Source organism: Amphiura filiformis, chromosome 13, assembly GCF_039555335.1.
Source record: "Amphiura filiformis chromosome 13, Afil_fr2py, whole genome shotgun sequence".
NCBI classification, from domain to species: Eukaryota; Metazoa; Echinodermata; class Ophiuroidea; order Amphilepidida; family Amphiuridae; genus Amphiura; species Amphiura filiformis.
Genome location: NC_092640.1, coordinates 1,658,522 through 1,679,947, shown reverse-complemented (window position 1 = coordinate 1,679,947; position 21,426 = coordinate 1,658,522). Strand labels below are relative to the sequence as shown.

Here is a 21,426-nt window from a genome sequence, read left to right as displayed (position 1 = left end):
TGGACATACCTGCCTGTGCGGGGACTTGAACCTCAGACCTCTCGTTTGTCGGGCGAGCACTCTAACCACTGAGCTACACAGACTGTCCCTGATAAACAGGACTCAAGTCTGGTACTTATGGATATAAGAAGTCAAGGGTGAACAGTACAAACAACACATTACACACCAGTGTACGAGATCAATTAATGATGCTTACCCGCCAGCCTAATATAATCATACACACCTGATATAATCATACACACCTGGTTAAGTCCTAAATTACTTAACCAGGTGTGTCCTAAATTACTTAACCAGGTGTGTAGTTTGCAGCACATCAGATTTATTCAAAACTCAGTGCCTGGGATGTATCAAAATGATTGGTACCATCAGTTTACAGTGGTTATGGATATGACTGCCACATGCAACATAGGATCCACATAATTTAGTGATTACTGTCATAAAACAAACAATTATGGTTACTTCAAGAGGACCCTATGTTGCATTTGGAAGAAGTAGGCTTTTTAATAACCTTCAAAACAGTTTGAGTACCAATCTTTTTGATACAGCATGTTTATAATATTAAAAATAATCACTGTACATGTCAACATTTTTGCCAGCTTTGTGTATCAGCCACTTCTTTGTACTATTCAAAGTTGCTAATGATGTAGACCTGCAATTTGGTAAAACCACACACATATAACTTACACATACAACCTGGCACTCTACCAACCCATCCACATCACGTACTTTTACACTGCGGGATTCAAGATTTATACCCCACAAAGAAAAAGCTCCCCACAAGGGGTATGTGGTACGTACACGATTCCCCCACAAGAATGCTGGTACGCGTGCACCCCCCACACCACTGCACAACTTACAAATACAAACACAGCCCTTCACACACTCACATCTCAGAAAAAGAAAAAGTTGGGGTGTTCTTACCAATGTTATTAGTGTATCAGCAACTTCTGTGTGACTGTTCAAAGCTGATAGATGTTGAATGAGCTGTGAATCAGCAAATCCACTCACACCCACACCCCACACTACACTACACACCCCACACTACACACCCCTACACAGCCATACACTTGCATCAAGATATGATATTCTTACCAATGTTATAAGCGTATCAGCAACCTCTCTGTGACCATTCAAAGCAGACAGGTGTAATGCGGCAAAGCCATCATCCTTCTTGACATTCACTAATTGTCTGGCTTTGCTCACTATCTTCTCAGTTGCACTAGGGTAAAAGGGGAGATGACACAAGTTATCTAAATTGCACCAAATATACTGCAATATTACACCCAATACACTGCATAATATGTTTTCAGAATCTTGCATCCTATACCTTTGTACATAACCTAGCTGTACGATTAATTCACTACTCGGCCAGTAGCCACATTTGCATTATGTCTAAAGGCTATTTATTCTAAAAACAAAATTATGATAAAATTTTCGAATATCGCCCTCAAATCAATATTGCACCCAACAATATTATAAATCCAATATAACCGAACTGGCATCAATTTCATGTGGACATATGTCTCACGTACTTACACAGTAATGGCTTGGTCAATAAAGAATTGCTGGTGAGGGCAAGATACTGAGAGATTTTATGCCGTTGGTCTTGCTGCTTTCAGCTTTTTAAAAGGTAACAAAAACATCCGATGTTTATGAGTGAGATGATCATGACTGGATATGATTTTTCTGACCTTCAAATGACAAATATTACGGGTTTTTTTCTCATCAAAATGCAGCAACATCAGGATCTTGCATTTTTCTGTCAAACATAAAACTGTGTGCACATTTGTCATTTGACCTACATCATAATCATACCTAGTCATTACCTTATGGCAATTTAAAAATTTTGGTATTTTACTCAATACAATGTCACCAGTTGAAAAAATTAATCATCACATGGCATGATGAATATCAAAAGCAAATATTTTCACACAACTCAATTAGCGGAAACTAGTTTCGCAAATCCTGAACACCTCATGATAAAACAATTTTCTTATGCACAAAACCAAAATATTTTACTCACTTTATGGTTCGCCTATCATGGTCGATAGCCATCATCAGAATGATGTTGGTAGAACCTTACAGAGGGTGTATTTACAGTCAGGAGAGGATCATACACATGACTAAGGTAGTGGGCCCCCTCGTCTCTGTTCATGACATTATCTCCTGATTCATATTGATATAGAATATTGATTCTTTGACATATCTGGCATTTGTATCACACTTCTTGCTAAGAATTTTGGCATTGTCCCAATTGATGACATGATTTTGTTGCATTGCATGGTCTGTTATAGCTGACTTAGATTGTTCACTCACTGATTGTTTTCGGGTTTGCCGGGTGTAATTGGATTTGGTTTTTGACACCCTGTCTGTCTCTTTCTGGTGTTCTTTTAGACGAGTCTCAAATTTCCCGTTTCACGAACATATGATTGATTAAAATTTGCGCATGGTATTCCATAAACGTAGTCAGTTGTGCTAAGTGATAGGCGAAACCGTGAAGTAAAATATTTTGGTTTTGTGCATAAAAAATTATTTTACTGTATATCTACAAACCCGATGAATCTATTTAGTGACCTCATGATAAGTTACAAAATCAACTCCTGAAAACTTTATTTGCTCTATATATTTTTCTTCTCTTGCACTGCTACTCACTATTTATTGCCTTTCAATGATCCATGATGTAGTACATTAAACCCTCTCTGGTTCTTTAGTGTGAAATCTGCACCCTGTGCAGAGACTAGTAAATCTATGATATCTTTATTGTCTTTAGCGATGGCATCATGTAGGGCTGTGTCACCATAGGAGTCCTATGTAAGATAACAAACAAAAAGGCACAGATTTATATAGCGCAATTCACAGATATAGCATACTATACCTTTTTTGTATTACCGTAATTTACAAAGACAAATATTTTTGATAAAAATTTGAATCATGTACAGTACATTGTTATTATGCCCTTTGGCCTATTGTGACCTATACCTCATGAAAGTCCCATTCAGTGATCCCAGTGCAAATGTAAAAAAAAAAAAAAACAATTTTATGCAAATTGCTGAAAAGTGAAGGATAAGTCATTCAAATTGTTATTTGGTATTTTTGAAATGAAGTTGAAGCCGCATTCAAATACATTTATATACTGTCAGTATAAATTACAGATTCACGTAAAAAGCCTTATTTTGTCATAAATTACGGCTTTCAGCTGGACCACTAGCAGGCTATGTTAGTAATCTATGATAACGACAAAGGTACCAAAATCTGAATTTTTATGATTTTTACGATCGTCTGGATGAGCAAATCACTGAATGGGCCTTTAATTAGGTATCCTGGAGATACAAGTACAACCATTGATCTTTTTTTTCTTTGGGCCATATGATGTAGGGAATCCCAAAGGGGTACTCAAGATTGGTTTGGGTAGGGGCGTGCCGCTGATAATTTGAAAGTGGACCCATCGATATTACAAAATTAAAAAAATTTGGCCTAATTTAACACAAATTGTCTTACTTTTCCCAAAAATTTTGAGGAAAATTTCAAAAATAGTAGCTATATTGAGGCAAAATTTGGCTATTTTCCAAAAAAATTCAGAAAATTTTGAAAAAGGACCCATCCATATACCAAAATTGGTCTAGAAAAAGGGGTCATTGATATAACAAAAGGCAGAAAATGCTACCCATGTTTGCAGCAAGTCCCCGAATGGTCTTCTGTAATGAGTACCCCCCTCCCCCCTCACAGGGAAATGTACCCACCTGAAGGTTGACGTCACATTTATGTCTCAGAAGGACTCTCACACACTCGGTGTAGCTTTTGTTCACAGCTACATGAAGGCTACTACAATGCCCTTGGTTCACTGCGTTGATCTTGGCTCCTTTACTTAGTAGATACTGAGTCACATCAGGCTGATTGCTGTTGAGAAGGATAATTAAACCATATCAACAAAATATTTAGTAAAATTAGCAACATATGTTTCAAAGACCCATTTTTTTAATCAATATTTTACAAAAAATTTCAGATTTGGTACTTTTTCAACAATGCCAAACAAAAAGGTAGAATTAACTGCAGTATGAATTTAATTTGGAAAATAGCTGATTTCCAATGCTTCATCAACATCTAAAATGACCCATAATTAAGTCTCAACATACCAAAGTAAGGACAAACCAAATATAGCATAATGTAATGCAGTGTCTACGTCTTGATCCTGTAATTCTAGATTTGCTTTGTTGATAACCAGTGCCTTGACAACCTCTAGGTGACCCAAAAATAGACTCAACATACCCAAATATGGACAAAGTCACCCAAATATGGAGTAAACTTACCCAAATATAGCATAATGTAATGCAGTGTCTCCATCTTGATCCTGTAATTCTAGGTTTGCTTTGTTGATAACCAGCGCTTTGACAACCTCTAGGTGACCCAAAAATAGACTTGGCATACCCAAATATGGACAAAGTCACCCAAATATGGAGTAAACTTACCCAAATATAGCATAATGTAATGCAGTGTCTCCGTCTTGATCCTGTAATTCTAGATTTGCTTTGTTGATAACCAGCGCTTTTACAACCTCTAGATGACCCAAAAAATAGACTCAGCATACCCAAATATGGACAAAGTCACCCAAATATGGAGTAAACTTACCCAAATATAGCATAATGTAATGCAGTGTCTCCATCTTGATCCTGTAATTCTACGTTTGCTTTGTTGATAACCAGCGCCTTGACGACCTCTAAATGTCCCCAAAATAGACTCAACATACCCAAATATGGACAAAGTCACCCAAATATAGAGTAAACTTACCCAAATATAGCATAATGTAATGCAGTGTCTCCGTCTTGATCCTGTAATTCTAAGTTTGCTTTGTTGATAACCAGCGCCTTGACAACCTCTAGATGACCCCAAAATAGACTCAGCATAACCAAATATGGACAAAGTCACCCAAATATAGAGTAAACTAACCCAAATATAGCATAATGCAATGCAGTTTCTCCATCTTGATCCTGTAATTCTAGGTTTGCTTTGTTGATAACCAGCGCCTTGACAACCTCTAGATGACCCCAAAATAGACTCAGCATAACCAAATATGGACAAAGTCACCCAAATATAGAGTAAACTTACCCAAATATAGCATAATGTAATGCAGTGTCTCCGTCTTGATCCTGTAATTCTAGATTTGCTTTGTTGATAACCAGTGCCTTGACGACCTCTAGATGGCCTTGATGACTGGCAACCTGTAGTGGTGACTTGCCAGAATTCTTTGTGTCCACCTAGAAACAGATGTACATAAAATCATCAATTATTAAATTATGTGGCACGTCAAATGCGTTGCAGCTTAATTATGAGATCAGAAAAGGCCAAGTTTGTGAAGAATTAAGGCATACAGACTATATCTTGAAATTCCCTAGGACTAGGAACCAACTGAATTGTCTCCGTTTACCCGTATGGAAACTAAGTGAGCTGATCCTGGATGGGATGGTTATTTCTAAATGTAGATTGATTAGGGTTCTGTCTTGTCTTTACTTACCCACTCTGGGTGTTTAGCTAATATTTCTAACACTGTATGTGCGTTGCCCTGTGCTGCTTCACTGATAAGCTTTTCTGGACTATCTATGGCTGTTGGTAATGATATGATCTGGTCTAATAGAAGGCGCATTCCTGTATACGACAAAAATTCAACAAATGATATGCATTAACATTAATGTGTGAGCTTTGATACTACATATAGTCTAATATTATATGTAAGCCTGTGAGATTTTTTGAATGGCAAAATGCAAGTTGTGATAAAAATGCCTATATTAACAGGTTACCGATAACAGCCAGTTACAACATTGCAAAATCATGCAGTGTACAAATATAGTAGTTGCACGCACATCAACTGTTCTGTCGCATGCGATGCTTATACGCGTCTACCGCGTAATCCCTCGCTACGTCAGACATGGAAGTCAGTGTTGATATCAATAACCGCCATGTCCATGTGTGTGTGTCTCATCTAACACACAATTTTATAAGGATGCACGTGTGATACATGGCAGTCATGAAATGAATAATGGGATATTCTAGTTGAAATCCACACTACCCCTGTGGAAGATTTTGGAAATATCTTTCACAGGGGAGTATGTTTTTCAAATGTTATTGGTCAGAGTTAATCATTTTGAAACCCATATAGTCCCCCTGTATTATGGCTTTACCTATACGTTCCACAACTGGAGTAAGTATTTCAAATGGAAGTTGCCCAATTGCGTATTCTATTCAAAATCGATACTCCCTCAGTGGCAGACTTAAACTAAATCTTCTACAGGGATAGTGTGGATTTTAAATGGAATAGCCCAATAATAGTATCACCTACCTGTATGCACTTCTTCCCTATCACCCATCATGGTATTATTAAGGTCTGGTCTCGATCTTGCCTCCTCCTCAGGTTTGGCACATGCTGGATTAAAAGTCCACACTTTGCCATCGAAAGAGATTCTCAGGTCACCATCTGTGTAGACTTTGAGTACTTTGCCTACTTTGCCTAATGTCTGTGAGATCAAAAGAAAACAATCAGTGTAAGTGATTTTAAGCAGCATGGTCCAGTGGTTAAGGTCTTTGACTCTGGTGTGAGCGGGCCCTGGATTGATTTCTGGTGGAGGCGAAATTCATATTCAATTATCCGCTCTCTCCATTACTGCATTTGAATTTGGGGCAGATGCAGGTGGTAACGAAGACCTTGCTACCGGTTCCAATTTGGGAAATGCTTGGCTGTTTGTACACCCAACCGTGTTCAGTTCAGTGATTATTTTGGTTCCTCTCTTTTCTTGTATGAATATTGAGTATAGTAATGATTTTTTTGTATAATCTGACAATATTTTAACCACTCATCCTCAGAGTAAGGGATTAAAATCATTGTCTGATCCAAATCCTTCCGTATCTACAGGGACACCATGACTTAACTTTTTATTGAAGAGATTCATCAGGAATTCAGAAGGCAATTTTCATAGTAAAAAAATATGAGCCTAACAAACTTTAGCATAAAGCCTACCTCTCTCATGTCATCTTTCCATTCTCCATGGCCATGTTGTAGTCTCTTCACAGCCTTCAAATCACTGAGTATTCTCACAAAGTCTCCTACAGCAAATACCTCAACCTGATGAAAAACAAATATTAGAAGGTAAGAATGGGAGAAAGTCTATGTTAAGAGGAATTGGTCAAGTTAATATATCTTATATTGTTGTTGGGCAGCAAAACCTCCTGTGTCATTGGCCACTGAACATGTTTAAAGCAAAACCTCCTATGTAAACCTCTTGGCAGTTTTGTTTTAAACATGTTCAAGAGCAGGGTTTTCATTAAGCATTTTGCTGAAGGGGTATTTTCAAATTTTTTTGACCCTTTCAATTGTGAATTTTTCCTCTGAAGGAGTCAAAAACATTGCCCAAGGGGTATTTTTATAACATTATTTTTGAAGAGTTTTTTTTGGGGGGTGGATGGGGGTGGAGAAATCTCCCCAATATTTTGCCAGGGGATGGTCCATACAATCATCCCCCAATGTTGACGCCTGTATGTGGGTTTCTGACCAAATTAACCTCATATTTGGTCATTTTAGCCCAAAAAGTGCAAATTTTTGCGTGAATTTATTCCACTTTTGCACCATATTTCAACAGTTTAGCTTCAAAATGGCAAAATTTGTTGCACCATTAACTTATTCTTTCGCCAAAAGGTGCTGGATTCACTATACTTCAAGACATTTTTTCACCCCCCCCCAGCTCAAAAAGAAATCTACGCCACTGTTTGGAGCAGTGGCGGATCTAGAGCAGTCAGAAGGGGATGAGGGCAATTTTAAAAGAAAAATAAAATATTTAAAAATGCCCTCTGAGAAGTAAGAAACTTTTGCAAAATGAAAACCTAATTGAAGCAATTTGGTGGATCATTTTGGCACTATTAATGTGTAAAATTTTAGTTTAAAAAAGCTGAACATTTGTGAAATGAGGAGTCCATTGAGCCTTTCGTGGACGGCAAGTTTTCCCTATTATGGTAGGCCTATAAATTGTGTTAAACATAAATTGGCAAATGTCGAAAGCAGAAGTGAAAGTGGCCATTTGTTTATCAATTACGCAGGGTGATGTTCCCCCCCCCCCCTCAGAACTTGGAAAATTTTGCAAAATGAAGACCTAATTGAAGCGATTTGGTGGACCATTTTGGCACTATTACTGTGTAAAATTTAATTTGAAAAGCCGAAAATTGTGAAATGACCGTCCATGAAGCCTTTCGTTGTCACATTTTCCCTATTAGGCCTGTAAATTGTGTTAAACATAGGGCCTAAATTGGCAAATGTCGAAAGCAGAAGCGAAAATGGTCACTTGTTTATCCACTACGCATGGGGGTGTCTGAGGGGATGTTCACCCCTGAGAGGGAAAATTTTGCAAAATTAACGTCCAAATGAAGACATTTGGTGCATCATTTAAACAGAAAAAAGGACCCGAACCCAATTTGCAAGATTTCAAACTGACACTCTACAATTTTAGAGACTCGCAATCACTAAAACATGCATGGATCGATGCTGACAAAATGTGATGGGCCCTACATATCGGGAGTAGGTCCTAAATGCCAAAAGCCGAGAATAAATGCACAATATCAGCTAATATCGGGTGTTTCTCTATTAAAATCTTGCAATATCTGAACGCATACGTTTTCAAGATTCTTTACGCGTTGGACTTTGGGACTTTGGATTTGAAGGAGTCAGCAAAGTGCCTGAACGCGTAAATATGTGTGTTTTGTGCGTTAAAGTAAACCCTGTTCAAGGGCCACAAGTTTTATGTTACCTTAATTAATGATCCTGGGTGAAATGTCCACCTGGTTCCACATGTTTGGTACTGAACTCGTATATCCCCTCTATCTGTCACTCGATGTACAAAACCTACTTTGCCTACATACTGCAATATCAAAGAATGATACAAATTATCAGCCAGCAAATAAGAATCGGTCAGCAGACATATGCCTCAAGCAAGTTTTATTCTGCTGAAAGAGACGAAGGACAAACACCCTCTACAAAAACATAATAGATTGGTCATACGATGATACATGTTTGTACAGCAGCAAGTGTCAGTAATATAGATGCTCAAAATCCAAATAATTTTTGTAGAAGGTGTCTGCCTTTCGTCTTTTTCGTCAAAAAAAACCCCTCTCATTTAGAGGCATATAAGCTTGTAGATGGAGTTTTATGGTATGTGTATGTGACCCAACACAGTTAAATCAAGCTCATTTCGGCAGGAATAAACATTGCAATTTTATTTTCATCTTATTATGGCTAATTTAAGTGATAAAAAGGCAATACTCTTAAAGACTTTTCATGAAAATGTTAAAACCTAAACTGCTTTGTTTCTGCTATATGAACAAATAAACTTCTCTTGAAAATGCATATTTTTTATCCCATGTAAAGCTTTTCATTCTTTTCATTTTACAAATCCTTTTTTATAATTTCAGAACAAGACTACACCTCATCAATGACATTAAATCAACATTAAAAATGGAAATCAAGGAATGGACAACGCCAGAGAAGATATCCTAACCTTCCCAGAATCCTTTGCAACATGATACAGTACCTCATTTTATCAATGACACTCCCAATACTTTGTACAGGTTTCCTTTGTTTTCATGTTAGATTAGTCTGGCTAAACATGAGTTGATAGTCAAGAAATAAATATATTTTGCAAGATCTGGCTGTGCTCTATTCATCACTATCGCCCCATGTTGCACTAGATAGCAAATCAGTACAGGAAATTAAAATGGGAGAAATGCATTGTGGGAAGTGTAAGGTATCACTTACATCAGCCATTTTAGAGTTCCATCCTCCGTGACCTTCCTGCATGACCTTTAACACTTCCTTATCCAGAACGACCTTGACCTTGTCTCCGACATTAAAAGTCTGTTTACTTGTATCCCCTGACGCACCTGGAGCCATCTCTGAAAGTTCACCTAAAAACAAATATTTAAAACTTTCAAATCACTATGTTATTCACTATTATATAATAGATGTTAATAAGCTTTTAGCATACATACCGGACATGCGGATGGGCACACACACACCATGGTGATCACTAGAGTAGGAATTCCAATTAAATGAACGGAGCTATCAACAGCTGTATTCGATCCAACCACGATCGTATATCGCATATTTCATACTATAACACAAACGCACAAGGTGATACAATGCTAACCAGTCACGAGTGCGTTGGCATGGTTGGTTTCGCTTCCGTGTTAATCTCGCATAGTCGCACAACAGGGTTTGAATTCGTTTAAAACTTTTGCGTAGCAGTTTTTGGCTAATTCATCATAATCTGGATACTTCCATATACTAAAGCACTATAAAAAGTGCTATACAAATGAAAAATTGGGTAGCAGTTGCTTCAAAATAAGGAGCAAACTGCTATGCGATACAGTCGAATTCGAACCCTGTCGCACTAGCTGGCGTACATCGCGCAATGCATGCAAAAAAACGTCACGCTATTGAAAGCTGTGTTCATTCAATTGGGATTCCTACTATAAGTCTCCCTCTGTGCGCCAAGCGTCTACGAGCGTACTCACAGAAAAAATAAGCAATCACGCTGATTGGCTGATCAACGCACTTGACAACAAGTCGGTTGACCCATTGGTTGTCTGTTCGGTAGTAGTAGGCGACCTTGTCACTTTTACGCGATCGCAATTCACCAGCGCGTACCCCGACCACGGAAGTTTAAAAAACAACTTTAGATTGCCATGTCACACCAACAGATAAACTTTGTCCCATCCCATTTGAACACAGAAAGGTTCAGTGGCATAACGTGGGTCATCCGATTGGGGGCACCAACCATGATGGGGGCACCAAGTCTGATTGGGGGGAACATGCTGTTTTTTGGCAATTTACCTATGGGATTTTCTCAATTTTGCAATCGATTGCTGACTTTCTTTATAAGGATTTAGCTATGTTTCATGTGGCAAAACAGACTATACCTTTTTATTCTTAAAGCCTTAATGTACGATCTTTTTCAGTATATACCTTTATTTTTTTCAAAACCGATTTTTTGGCATATTTGTAATACTTACACATGTTCCAACTTAAATCTATGAGCAAACTGTCAAGTTCGCCCTATTTGTAGTAAAACGGGATGATTTTTTGTTGGTCCGACATATTATCATAATTTTTAGATTATGATTTGTCGACCACGATCGCAAATCGTAGTCTCCTACAAATCCAATTACTGGCTGTATAGGAGACTCTGAGGCCGCACTCGCTGTCCTAATCCAAATAGTGCGAGATATTTCGAGTGATAGAGGTGAAGTTTATAATGTTGTTTCTTTGCAAATTCCAAATGTTTTTCGCCTCCAAATGTATTGGGAACTTTCATAATGATTGCATATTATTATTTTGGAAGAAAAAAAGAAAAATCTAAAAATTTAAAAAGATCGTACATTAAGGCTTTAGAATAGTGCTGCATTTTTTTATAAATCTGGGGATATATCATCAAAAAGTGCAAAGGTACTCTTGATAAATAATGCAAGACACAAAACTCACCTAGTCTAGGTAAATGCTCCTTATAATAGAAGCCTCCTATGCCATCCTCTACATATTTCAGGTCTACTTTTCCCTTATGTCCCACCCTGTATACATTATTGCCACTAGCCTCCCATGTCACACTGGCCACACTTCGTCCAGACTCAATGTCCCAGCCACGGATGTCTGTTATCTTGCCGGCTTTACCTTCACCACCTGTTGAGAAAAGAAATAGGCTTCAATACAAAAAGTCCCAAGTTTTGAGATGTTTTCTCAAAATTTCAAGAGCTTTCTCAAGAACCACTGAACCAATGCTAGGCTTGTTTGTATTCATTTTAATGCATTTTTCATGCTGATTCCATATATGGTCATGGAAATGTACAATTCTGAAATTTTTGAATTTCTAAAATAAATTTGCAACTTGTCGTCTGAAGTCACCACCTGTTGCGAAAAGAAATAACAAATGGCATATCAAATCATGAGAAGGGTGCAAAAATCCCTGTCATTCGTGAAAACCACAACATACAAACAAACAATAACTAGAATTTTGTGGTTCTCGGCACGGTTCTAGATGCAAAGCATCGGCCGCAATGCCTCCACCTTGACACGCATCATTTTAACCTGGGCAATTTCAGTTGGAGCTGGGGTAAAAAATTACAACAAAAAAATACAAAACAAAAAAAAATTTAAAATTAAAAAAAAAATTAATAACATAAAAATAAATCTATGCAAATTTATGTAGATGAGCTACCAAATTAGCATATTTTCTGACCAAAACCTAGTGAAATCTAATGATCGCCAATTGCCACCCCTCCACCAAGTCATATCACTATACGCCTTACCAGTTCCGAGAAATTGCACTTAGGAACATTTATGCAAATTAGCTACCAAATTAGCATATCTTACAATGAAAACCTAATACAATTTGAAGACCGCTAATTGCCAGCCTTACACCAAATCACATCACAATATGCCTTACAAGTTCCGAGAAATTGCACTCGCAAGCTCGGACGGAATGACAGAATGAGGGACGGACAACCAGGGAACATACCTCTGGTGGAGGCATAAACCTACAGTAACAACAACAACAATAATAACAATTACAAACTGAACAAGTGAAGAAATAAATTACCAAACAAACAATAATCACATAAATTCAAACAAACAAACAAGAGAATAAAGTGAGAACACTACGTGTAACATTTTTCTTGAGTTGTCCCATCAGGACCCAAGTGGGTCTCTACACAGAGCGACTGTTCAAACAAACAAACATATATATGATAAACACACACAATCAAGCAGTAAAAAGGTAAACAATTAAACCACTTACTGTACCAGTCAGTGTGAAACATTATAATGCCTGAATCTGCTGACTTGACTGCTAAAAAACTGTCATGCATGGTAATACCCAGTGAGTCATAACTGGACTAGCCCATTACATGAACACTCCCACACAGGGGATTCCCCCATCAGCATGGGATATATTTAGATTTATTATTTAAATGTCAAATGATCAATTCAATATCTAAAGAGTTCAAATGAAAAGTGTAATATATTGAAAAGCTCGCATTGTATAACAAAGGAAATGGTTTAGCCTCTGAACTGTATCTATTGTTATGCAATATGTCTATTACCTTGTGGGAAGGAATTTAGGTGCAAATCAACCTCAGCTGCAGAAACTATAAAGCACTAAAGGTACGTGTTGACATGGCAGTAGTGGATTTTAAATAGAATAGCCCAATACAGTACATGTACTTTTAATATGGCAAACGTTTTAATGTACTTTTTTTTTTATTGGTATAAGAGGGTCATTCAATAAGTTCTACCTCAGCACTTTATATAACTTAGGTTCTGTACATGGCATCTTATGCAACATGATTATACATTTTTGTTGTTGACCTCAGAACTAAAATAAGATTTGATGAGAAAGCTGCTCCTATGAGATTAGCTCAACGTACAAGTGTTATGATCTCTTCTGTTCACATGCATAATTTTTTGGACGCCCTGAAACATCTGTAAATATCTATTATTTGCTTGATTTGCGTGTTGACATGGCAGTAAAATCTTTCACGGGGTGTGGATTTTAAATAGAATAGCCCAATACAGTACATGTACTTTTAATATGGCAAACGTTTTAATGTACTTTTTTTTATATTGGTATAAGAGGGTCATTCAATAAGTTCTACCTCAGCACTTTATATAACTTAGGTTCTGTACATGGCATCTTAGGCCAAAAAAAGCTTGCGCGCGCGTTTGTAAAATCGCACGATTTGACAAAAAGAAATGGAAAAAATTTTTTTTAGTTTTTTCCATAAAAAATTGGCGAAAAAAGTTGGGAATAAAAAAATATAAAAAAATCGCATTTCGCATTTGTTTTTAAAATTCTCGTGAGCTTTGAGACAAACCTTTTTTTTTTTTTTTGCCTTATGAAGCATGATTATACATTTTTGTTGCTGACCTCAGAACTAAAATAAGATTTGATACATTGGATGGCAAAACATTTACATGAAAATATGAATTGTGTGCACCTCTCCTACGAGATTAGCTCAATGTACAAGTGTTATGATCTCTTCTGTTCATATGCATAATTTTTTGGACGCCCTGTAACATCTGTAAATCTATTATTTGCTTGGTTAAAGCTATCCATGCTAACCGTAGGCTTCAACATAAAAAGCCAAAGTTTTGAGCCCAAAATTTTCTCAAAATATCAAGAGCTATCTCAAGAACCACTGAACCAATACAATACTAGGCTTGTTTGTACTCATTTTAATGCATTTTTCATGCCAATTCTAAATATGGTCATGGACATTTACAATTCAGAAATTTTTGATTAAAAAAAATTGAAACTTGTTGTCTGCACCCATGTGGAGAGAGTTAAAGATTGTACTTTCACTACTGTTAAAGTGGAAATTTTTGTGTTACATTAATTTTCATACTTTTTCGTGTGAAACACAGCTCCTGCGAAAATAAATTTCCTTTAATGAGTAGGTCTAATGAAGAAAACTCAAAATCGCCAAATTAAAAACATGCAATGAAGTTCAAAATCACAAAGCACGAAAAATTACACACACAAAAATTACCACTTTTACATATGTTGTGTTTACCTATTCATATGGTTGAGTAGTTTGTTTGCTCAATACAATCACTGAATTTATGAGATAGTTGTCTGGAGTCACAGGGGAATGACAGCTAATTAAAGTAGACAATAATTGAGTCTTTTACAGCCTTTGAAAATGTCAAGCAAGTCTCATTACCGTATTTCGTCAAATAAATGCCCCCGGGGGCGTTACATTTTCCAAAGGGGGGCGTTTATTCAAGGTCAATTTTAGAACAGTAATTAGAGAATAAATGATAGGATTTTGTCTTTTGCCTATCCAATATCGTGTCAGAATGGATGGGCTTGCCAATATTTTGAGTAGTGGATGCCGGCGCAGCCGGTATCCACTACGATAAAAATATTGGCCAGCCCATCCATTATGACACGATGTTGGATAGGCAAAAGACAAAATCCTATCATTTATTCTCATTCTTATTCAGTTTTAATGTAATTTTTGCGAGAAAAACTGCCCTTTTTCAGAAAAAAATAAAGTTACTTTTGTGAGGACATCCCGTTGTTTTAAATGAACGAAACCATCACGAACATCTAAGCCGCCAATCGCGTTCTTAGTTCTCGCATGTGTATTACGCGAACGCATTATCGCGCGATCATTGAGGAGCAACAAAGCGTGCATTGCCGTTGCGTGGCGGCGCAACCCTGACTAATATCACTATCAACTATTGTGAGATATTATACACCCGAAAACCAATCAAATTACGTGAATTCTTTACAAGACGCACCCATTGAATAAGAATTCCCGTTAAAAGCATTAGGTAAACTTAAAACTCACGCTAAAATGACAAACTATGAACTAGAAACACTGACTTCTGGTTCACTTCCGGGTTTCCAATCCAGATTTCGCCAATTATTGACGCTATTATAGACGATGTGGACAACTTGATAAGTTTACTACACAAGATAGCATGGAAATATCTGCATTTTTTAAACATCTTGTTTCAAGTGGTGGGGGGCGACTATTTGACGAAATACGGTATTTACAGAACTGCCTATAATGCCAAAGTGCATTGGCTATTCCATTTGTGATCCACATTTCCTGTGCCCTTGTAGAAGATTTAACTGAAGTATGGGTTTCAAATAGAATAGACAATTTGGTAACTTCCATTTCAAATACTCACTCCCATTGTGGAAGATACAGGTAAATCCTTTCCTACAGGGGGGAATAATTAACCTAACCAATTCCATTTAATAATCATACTCCTTCTGTGAAAGATTTTTTTTAAATATTCCATATAACCCCTAGCCCATTGATATTTATTCAACAATCATAGATCAAAAGTTGACCTCACATTTTGCAGTACAAGTTTTTGTATTCAACACATGCAGATTTTATGACTGTACAAGCATATTGGAGTTAAAGAATGGTGTCATGGCAGATGAGGTTGTCTGAAACAGTGTCTGAAAAAATCACTGTTGTATATACAGTGGTCATCATACAGTGTCGTCCAAAAATGACTTTACCCAATTTAAAGGTTTATTTCTCAGTTCTCACAGTTGAAAAATCTGTTTCAATTTTTTTCTAAACCCCCTGTGTGGAAGATTAAGGTCATGTCTTCCATATAGGGGGTGTCGGATTTCAACTGGAATAGCCCATTATGAAAAGAAAATCAACTTACCATCCTGATTTCCCCAGTCCCAGTCTCCGCCACGGACTACTCTTGCTCCTGGGAACAGCCCTCTCACTTGCTTTTTAGTAGCATTCTTCCTTGGACACACAGGAACCCTGCATTATGAGATCAATTTCAAATAAATTGTAAAAAAAATTGTCTGTGCAAGCTGTGTAAATTCTTTTTTATTCAACGCCTTCAAAATAGAAATTTGACCCAGAGTTGTAGCTAGGCCGGTTACCTATAATCGCCGCTGGCATTTTCCAACTGGAACTCAATCAAAAATTCCCTCCGGACTGGCACAAAATTGCGCACATATTTTAAGATTACCTACAGAATTGAGTAAATACAACAAATCTATCATTTTCACGTCCACACGCATATAAAACTACTATTTTTCAGCACCATACATAACATTCACTAGATTGTTCAAGGCGGCCATTGTTGTTGTTGTTTTGTAATTAACACAGTTTTATCATAAGGTGGAGTACTAACACATGTCCTAGATGGGTGTTTTCTGAATAAATTAGCCAGCACTCAACTTGGGCTGGCTATAAAAACCCTGATTTGACCTTCGCAACTTGAAGCTATGATCATTATACACCTTGAATTCGGTCGATTCACAATACGAAGTGCCTCCAGCAGTTGCTAGGGAGAAGCCAAAATATAATGTCGACATCCAAAGCCTTTACTTTTATTGAGACTAATTATAAACCTTTTTATGACCATTTATTGAATACATTTACTTGTGATAACATTTATATTATTTCAAGTTCATCTGAATACATTCCTCATGATTAATAACATATTTGTGACCCGCTCTGACGAAACCCGCCATGAGTCGCACTCAGCCATTTTGAGATACGGAGAGTCAAAGTTGGGAATGGGGTGAAAAACCTTGCAGATTTTGTTTTTCAGTTTTAATTATTTTTTGATCCCTTAACATGTTTAGGGAACAACCCAAAAGTTCGACGAAGCCCTATAAACGAAAGTCCTTTCGTTAGAAGGCTAACCCCTCCCCCCTCCCCTCTAACGTAAGTGACAAATATAGAAAATTCCAACCCATATTCATATAGGATACAGGGGCCGTCGCTATGATGCATGGGGTTGTGGAGGGGTGTGACAATGCTAGGATATTAATTACGTTTATGGAAGAAACAAATATTGCATTCTATTTTAAAATATATTTCTTCATTATCTTTTTTGACTTTTATTTGGATTTTCAAATAAACAATAATGTGGTATCAACATCAAAAACTCAATTTTCAAAATTAGTGACTTATGTCTGGTTTTGTGGGAGCAGATCACATTTTTTATTTATCACAAATTGACTATGGCATAGTGTACCACTTCCACTGCAAATGGAAATGCAAACTCAATACTATCACACATACAACAAACTTACCCTACTGCATTTTGTGAGACAAATCTCATAAATTTATGAGTGATATCATGTTTGTCGCTCATGTAACACGCTGAACACAGATCAAAATCTTCACAAGTAATACACTTCCACCTCATTCCCTGAATGCCATGTCTTGTACAGCCATCACAGATGATGTTTGGATGTTTGGTTCCTACAAAGAAAGATGAGAAATGTGTACGAACAGTTATAAAACATTTGACATGGTGTACCCCAAGGGTCAATTTTAGGTCCATTAATACATTTCCACCTCATTCCTTGAATGCCATGTCTTGTCCAGCCATCACAGATGATGTTTGGATGTTTGGTTCCTACATGAAAAGATGAGAAATGTGTACAAAACAGTTATAAAACATTTGATGTGGTGTACCCCAAGGGTCAATTTTAGGCCCATTAATATATTTCCACCTCATTCCCTGTATGCCATGTCTTGTACAGCCATGATGTTTGGGTGTTTGGTTCCTACATGAAAAGATGAGAAATGTGTACAAAACAGTTATAAAACATTTGATGTGGTGTACCCCAAGGGTCAATTTTAGGTCCATTAATATATTTCCACCTCATTCCTTGTGTGCCATGTCTTGTACATCCATCACAGATGTTTGATTGTTTGGTTCCTACATGAAAAGATGTGTGTAAAGTGTGCTGAGGTTTGTGGATTGATCAACATCTAGGCATTGAGCTTATGCGTAACACACTATAAATCACTGCACTTTTGTTTTAATGCTGAGTTTTGATTGTTTAGATCTTTTTAGGTACTCTCAAAATCAGTCGATTGAGATGAGCTTTTCGGCTTTATAAATTTAAGTTCATTTCGTCCTCTGAATTGGGCGATTTCTTATTGGATCTAGTATTGGGTCAGACTACTCCATCTTTATGGATATATGTGACGTGTCATGTCAAAAGGAGACACTTTTGGGCAGGATCGTAAATGGAGAAATAGCCAAAAATCTGCACAGGGGTGATTTTTTCATAATTTGGGTTTGTTGCAAATTTGTGATGTTATTAATGTTTAAAATATTGTCTGATAGTTTCAGACCGGAATATAACTGGCAACTTGCATTTTTTGAGACATTTTTCAAGGAAATTCCTACTCTCAACATTGTCAATAATATTTCTAAAGGCTGATATCTCACTTTCCAATTTCATAATACCATAACTTATGAACTCAATATATTCGCTTAGGAATGTCCAATTTCATTAGGGAAAACGGTGTTGTGAAGCAAAATATCTCTATATTTAAGATATGTAAAAACCTCAAAATTGATAACCTGAACAAAAGTGTCTCCTTTTGACATGTCACGTCACATATATCTCTAATTATATGGATCCAGTACGAGCATGCAAATAATTAACTTTCTGCCTTTTTCAACCCAATAATGTGTGATTTCATAAGTACTGGGTTTCATCAAAGCACCCAAATAATTCAGGGTTTAGATGCCTATTTCAACCAAATTGGGTAATTTCTTACCGGATTCCATAAAAGCACCCAAATAATTCAAGTATTTGCCTGTCACTATGGACCACAATGGCCTCATCTCAATGACATAGGACAATAACCTTAATTAAACAATCATAGTACAAAATTTGACCCCAAGTTGCAGGGTATGAGTTTTTGTACCTAAATTTCCAAAGGTCATTCAATAAATATACAAATGTATTGGGGTTAAAGAACTGTGCCCTGATAGAGAGCATGTTGTGGATCCTATTGTCTTTTCACCCATTAAGGTTTACATGTATGGCTTAAGTAGAAACAACCTTGAGTTTTAAGACACCCTTTCCTTTTACTGAAAATGTGGGCTACTGTGTCATCAAATCAATTCAAAGTCTTACTGGATTTTAATATTAAAAGCACTCAAAAATTAATTTGTGTGCTTTTTCCTTTGACAGAAAATATGGGCTATATGCGCTGTCTACCCTTGCCTTGTTTGAATAACTGGCAACCCTATGTTCAAAGCATCTTCAATTATCTTAATTGGCAATCCATTAAGCCTACAGGTGTACATGTATGTATTATGGAGTTATCATAAGTGTACACACGTATACAATATTGCTTGCTTATATTTTATTGCCTCAACACGGATCAGAGGTTTCATGTACATTAATAATTCATGATTTCACCAAAACAACCTGTTTTTTCAGAAAAATTCAATTTAATAATAAAATTAAATAAACAAGATGCACTGTTACAGCACACTTTAAACCCAAGTTTGAGCCTACAGTCTGCCCAATTCACTTACATTGTATGACACTTGGTTTTTATTATTTGAAAAAATATATGGGTTAGAAAAAAAGTCATGAAAGAAAATGTTCTAGTGGACCTCGGACCTAACAAGATTTTTTGGTAACATTTTGAACATGTTTTTCTTCATGTCGACTTTTATTCAATTTTGACTACATTTCGACAATATAATCGGGACCAGACAATTATTCCTAATGATTCAACACTTTTGAAAGGAAAATTAATTTCAAAGTTAGGTGTGATTAAAATTGAGGTCACATTTTATTATTAATGCGTCGTTATTCCTTGTCTCACAATCCCATTCCTACATGTACCCGGATTACCCGCAGAAGCATTGTCAAACACTGCCAAATCAAAAGGTCAATGATAACCAGTCCTGTAGTTAGTCCCACACTCCCATTCCTACTCCCATACATTAATCTTACCAGCAGGAGCACTGTCATACACCAGCAAATCAAAAGCTCCCTGATAACCGGTCCTGTAGTTAGTCCCACACTCCCATTCCTACTCCCATAGATTAATCTTACCTGCAGGAGCGTTGTCATACACCAGCAAATCAAAAGCTCCCGCAGTCCTGTAGTTAGTCCCACACTCCCATTCCTACTCCCATAGATTAATCTTACCTGCAGGAGCGTTGTCATACACCAGCAAATCAAAAGCTCCCTGATAACCAGTCCTGTAGTTAGTCCTTGTCCCGCAATCCCATTCCACTACGACAGTTTTATCAGGTGATGTACAGCTCCCAATTTTTCCGATTTCAACCACGGTACCAGCATGTCCTTCCCCATCATCCTGTGCCGCCCATTTCCAGTCAGGGCCCCGTACAACTCGTAGGCCTAATTCCATGATAACTGGTGTTTTATCTGTGAATGAAGTACAGAACGGGGTCAATGCAATTATTGAAAATATACAATGTTGAACATTTACCGTTGTAACTCTTAGCAGTCAGAAGGGACAGTGTAGACAAGTATCAGTGTTAACTGTACCCAAACCAAACATCAAAAACCTCAATGCACAGGGAAACGCATAGCACAAGTATCCCACATGATGTGATTGCATTACGGTATCATGTGTACACACATGGGTGCGGAAAGCTTGGGCAGCCAAGGTACACCCTCATCATGGCGCCTATCCCTGTTCTTGTGTCTGACATCCAAAGGGGTCTACATTTCACAACTGCACCAGAGGAAAAAGGTTTTCTCTTCTTCTTTCCTGGTTGTTACCCCAGGACCCCTTGCATGCCAAGCACTCCATTGGCAAAGTTTAGCCACAGATGTTTCACTGGCCTGGCCAGCTAAACCATACATGCATATGACTTTGGGTAATTGCAAGTAGCATCATGTGGGATGCACATGTGCAGTGGTTTTGCTTTTTAAGATTTTGTAAGATTTTATACTTAAAGCCACATTATAACATTTGCTGAGGCGGACGCCCTCGCTGACTTTTTTTAATTCATTTTTTACACAATTATATTGTACTTAAATAAACCAATATACCCTGCAAAAAATCAAGACTCTAGGTTAGAGTCAGAAGTTTTCCGTTTTAAAG

The 21,426-nt window shown here is 37.2% G+C and overlaps 1 protein-coding gene across 1 annotated transcript in view; it reads right to left on the bottom strand.

The window, feature by feature from the left end:
* LOC140168679 (uncharacterized) overlaps nt 1-20,737 on the bottom strand; it is a 35,809-nt gene extending 15,072 nt beyond the window's left edge. Inside the window, exons 1-14 of the mRNA XM_072192090.1 lie at nt 20,502-20,737; nt 17,619-17,790; nt 16,223-16,329; nt 11,513-11,707; nt 9,788-9,936; nt 8,784-8,894; nt 7,007-7,111; nt 6,332-6,506; nt 5,510-5,640; nt 5,104-5,252; nt 4,786-4,917; nt 3,741-3,897; nt 2,653-2,807; nt 1,093-1,219 (exon numbers count right to left, since the gene is read on the bottom strand). Of these exons, the coding sequence (XP_072048191.1) occupies nt 1,093-1,219; nt 2,653-2,807; nt 3,741-3,897; nt 4,786-4,917; nt 5,104-5,252; nt 5,510-5,640; nt 6,332-6,506; nt 7,007-7,111; nt 8,784-8,894; nt 9,788-9,936; nt 11,513-11,707; nt 16,223-16,329; nt 17,619-17,790; nt 20,502-20,724 (2,088 nt within the window). The 5' untranslated portion in view covers nt 20,725-20,737. The remainder of the gene's footprint in view (nt 1-1,092; nt 1,220-2,652; nt 2,808-3,740; nt 3,898-4,785; nt 4,918-5,103; nt 5,253-5,509; nt 5,641-6,331; nt 6,507-7,006; nt 7,112-8,783; nt 8,895-9,787; nt 9,937-11,512; nt 11,708-16,222; nt 16,330-17,618; nt 17,791-20,501) is intronic.
* Nucleotides 20,738-21,426: the final 689 nt, after the last annotated feature.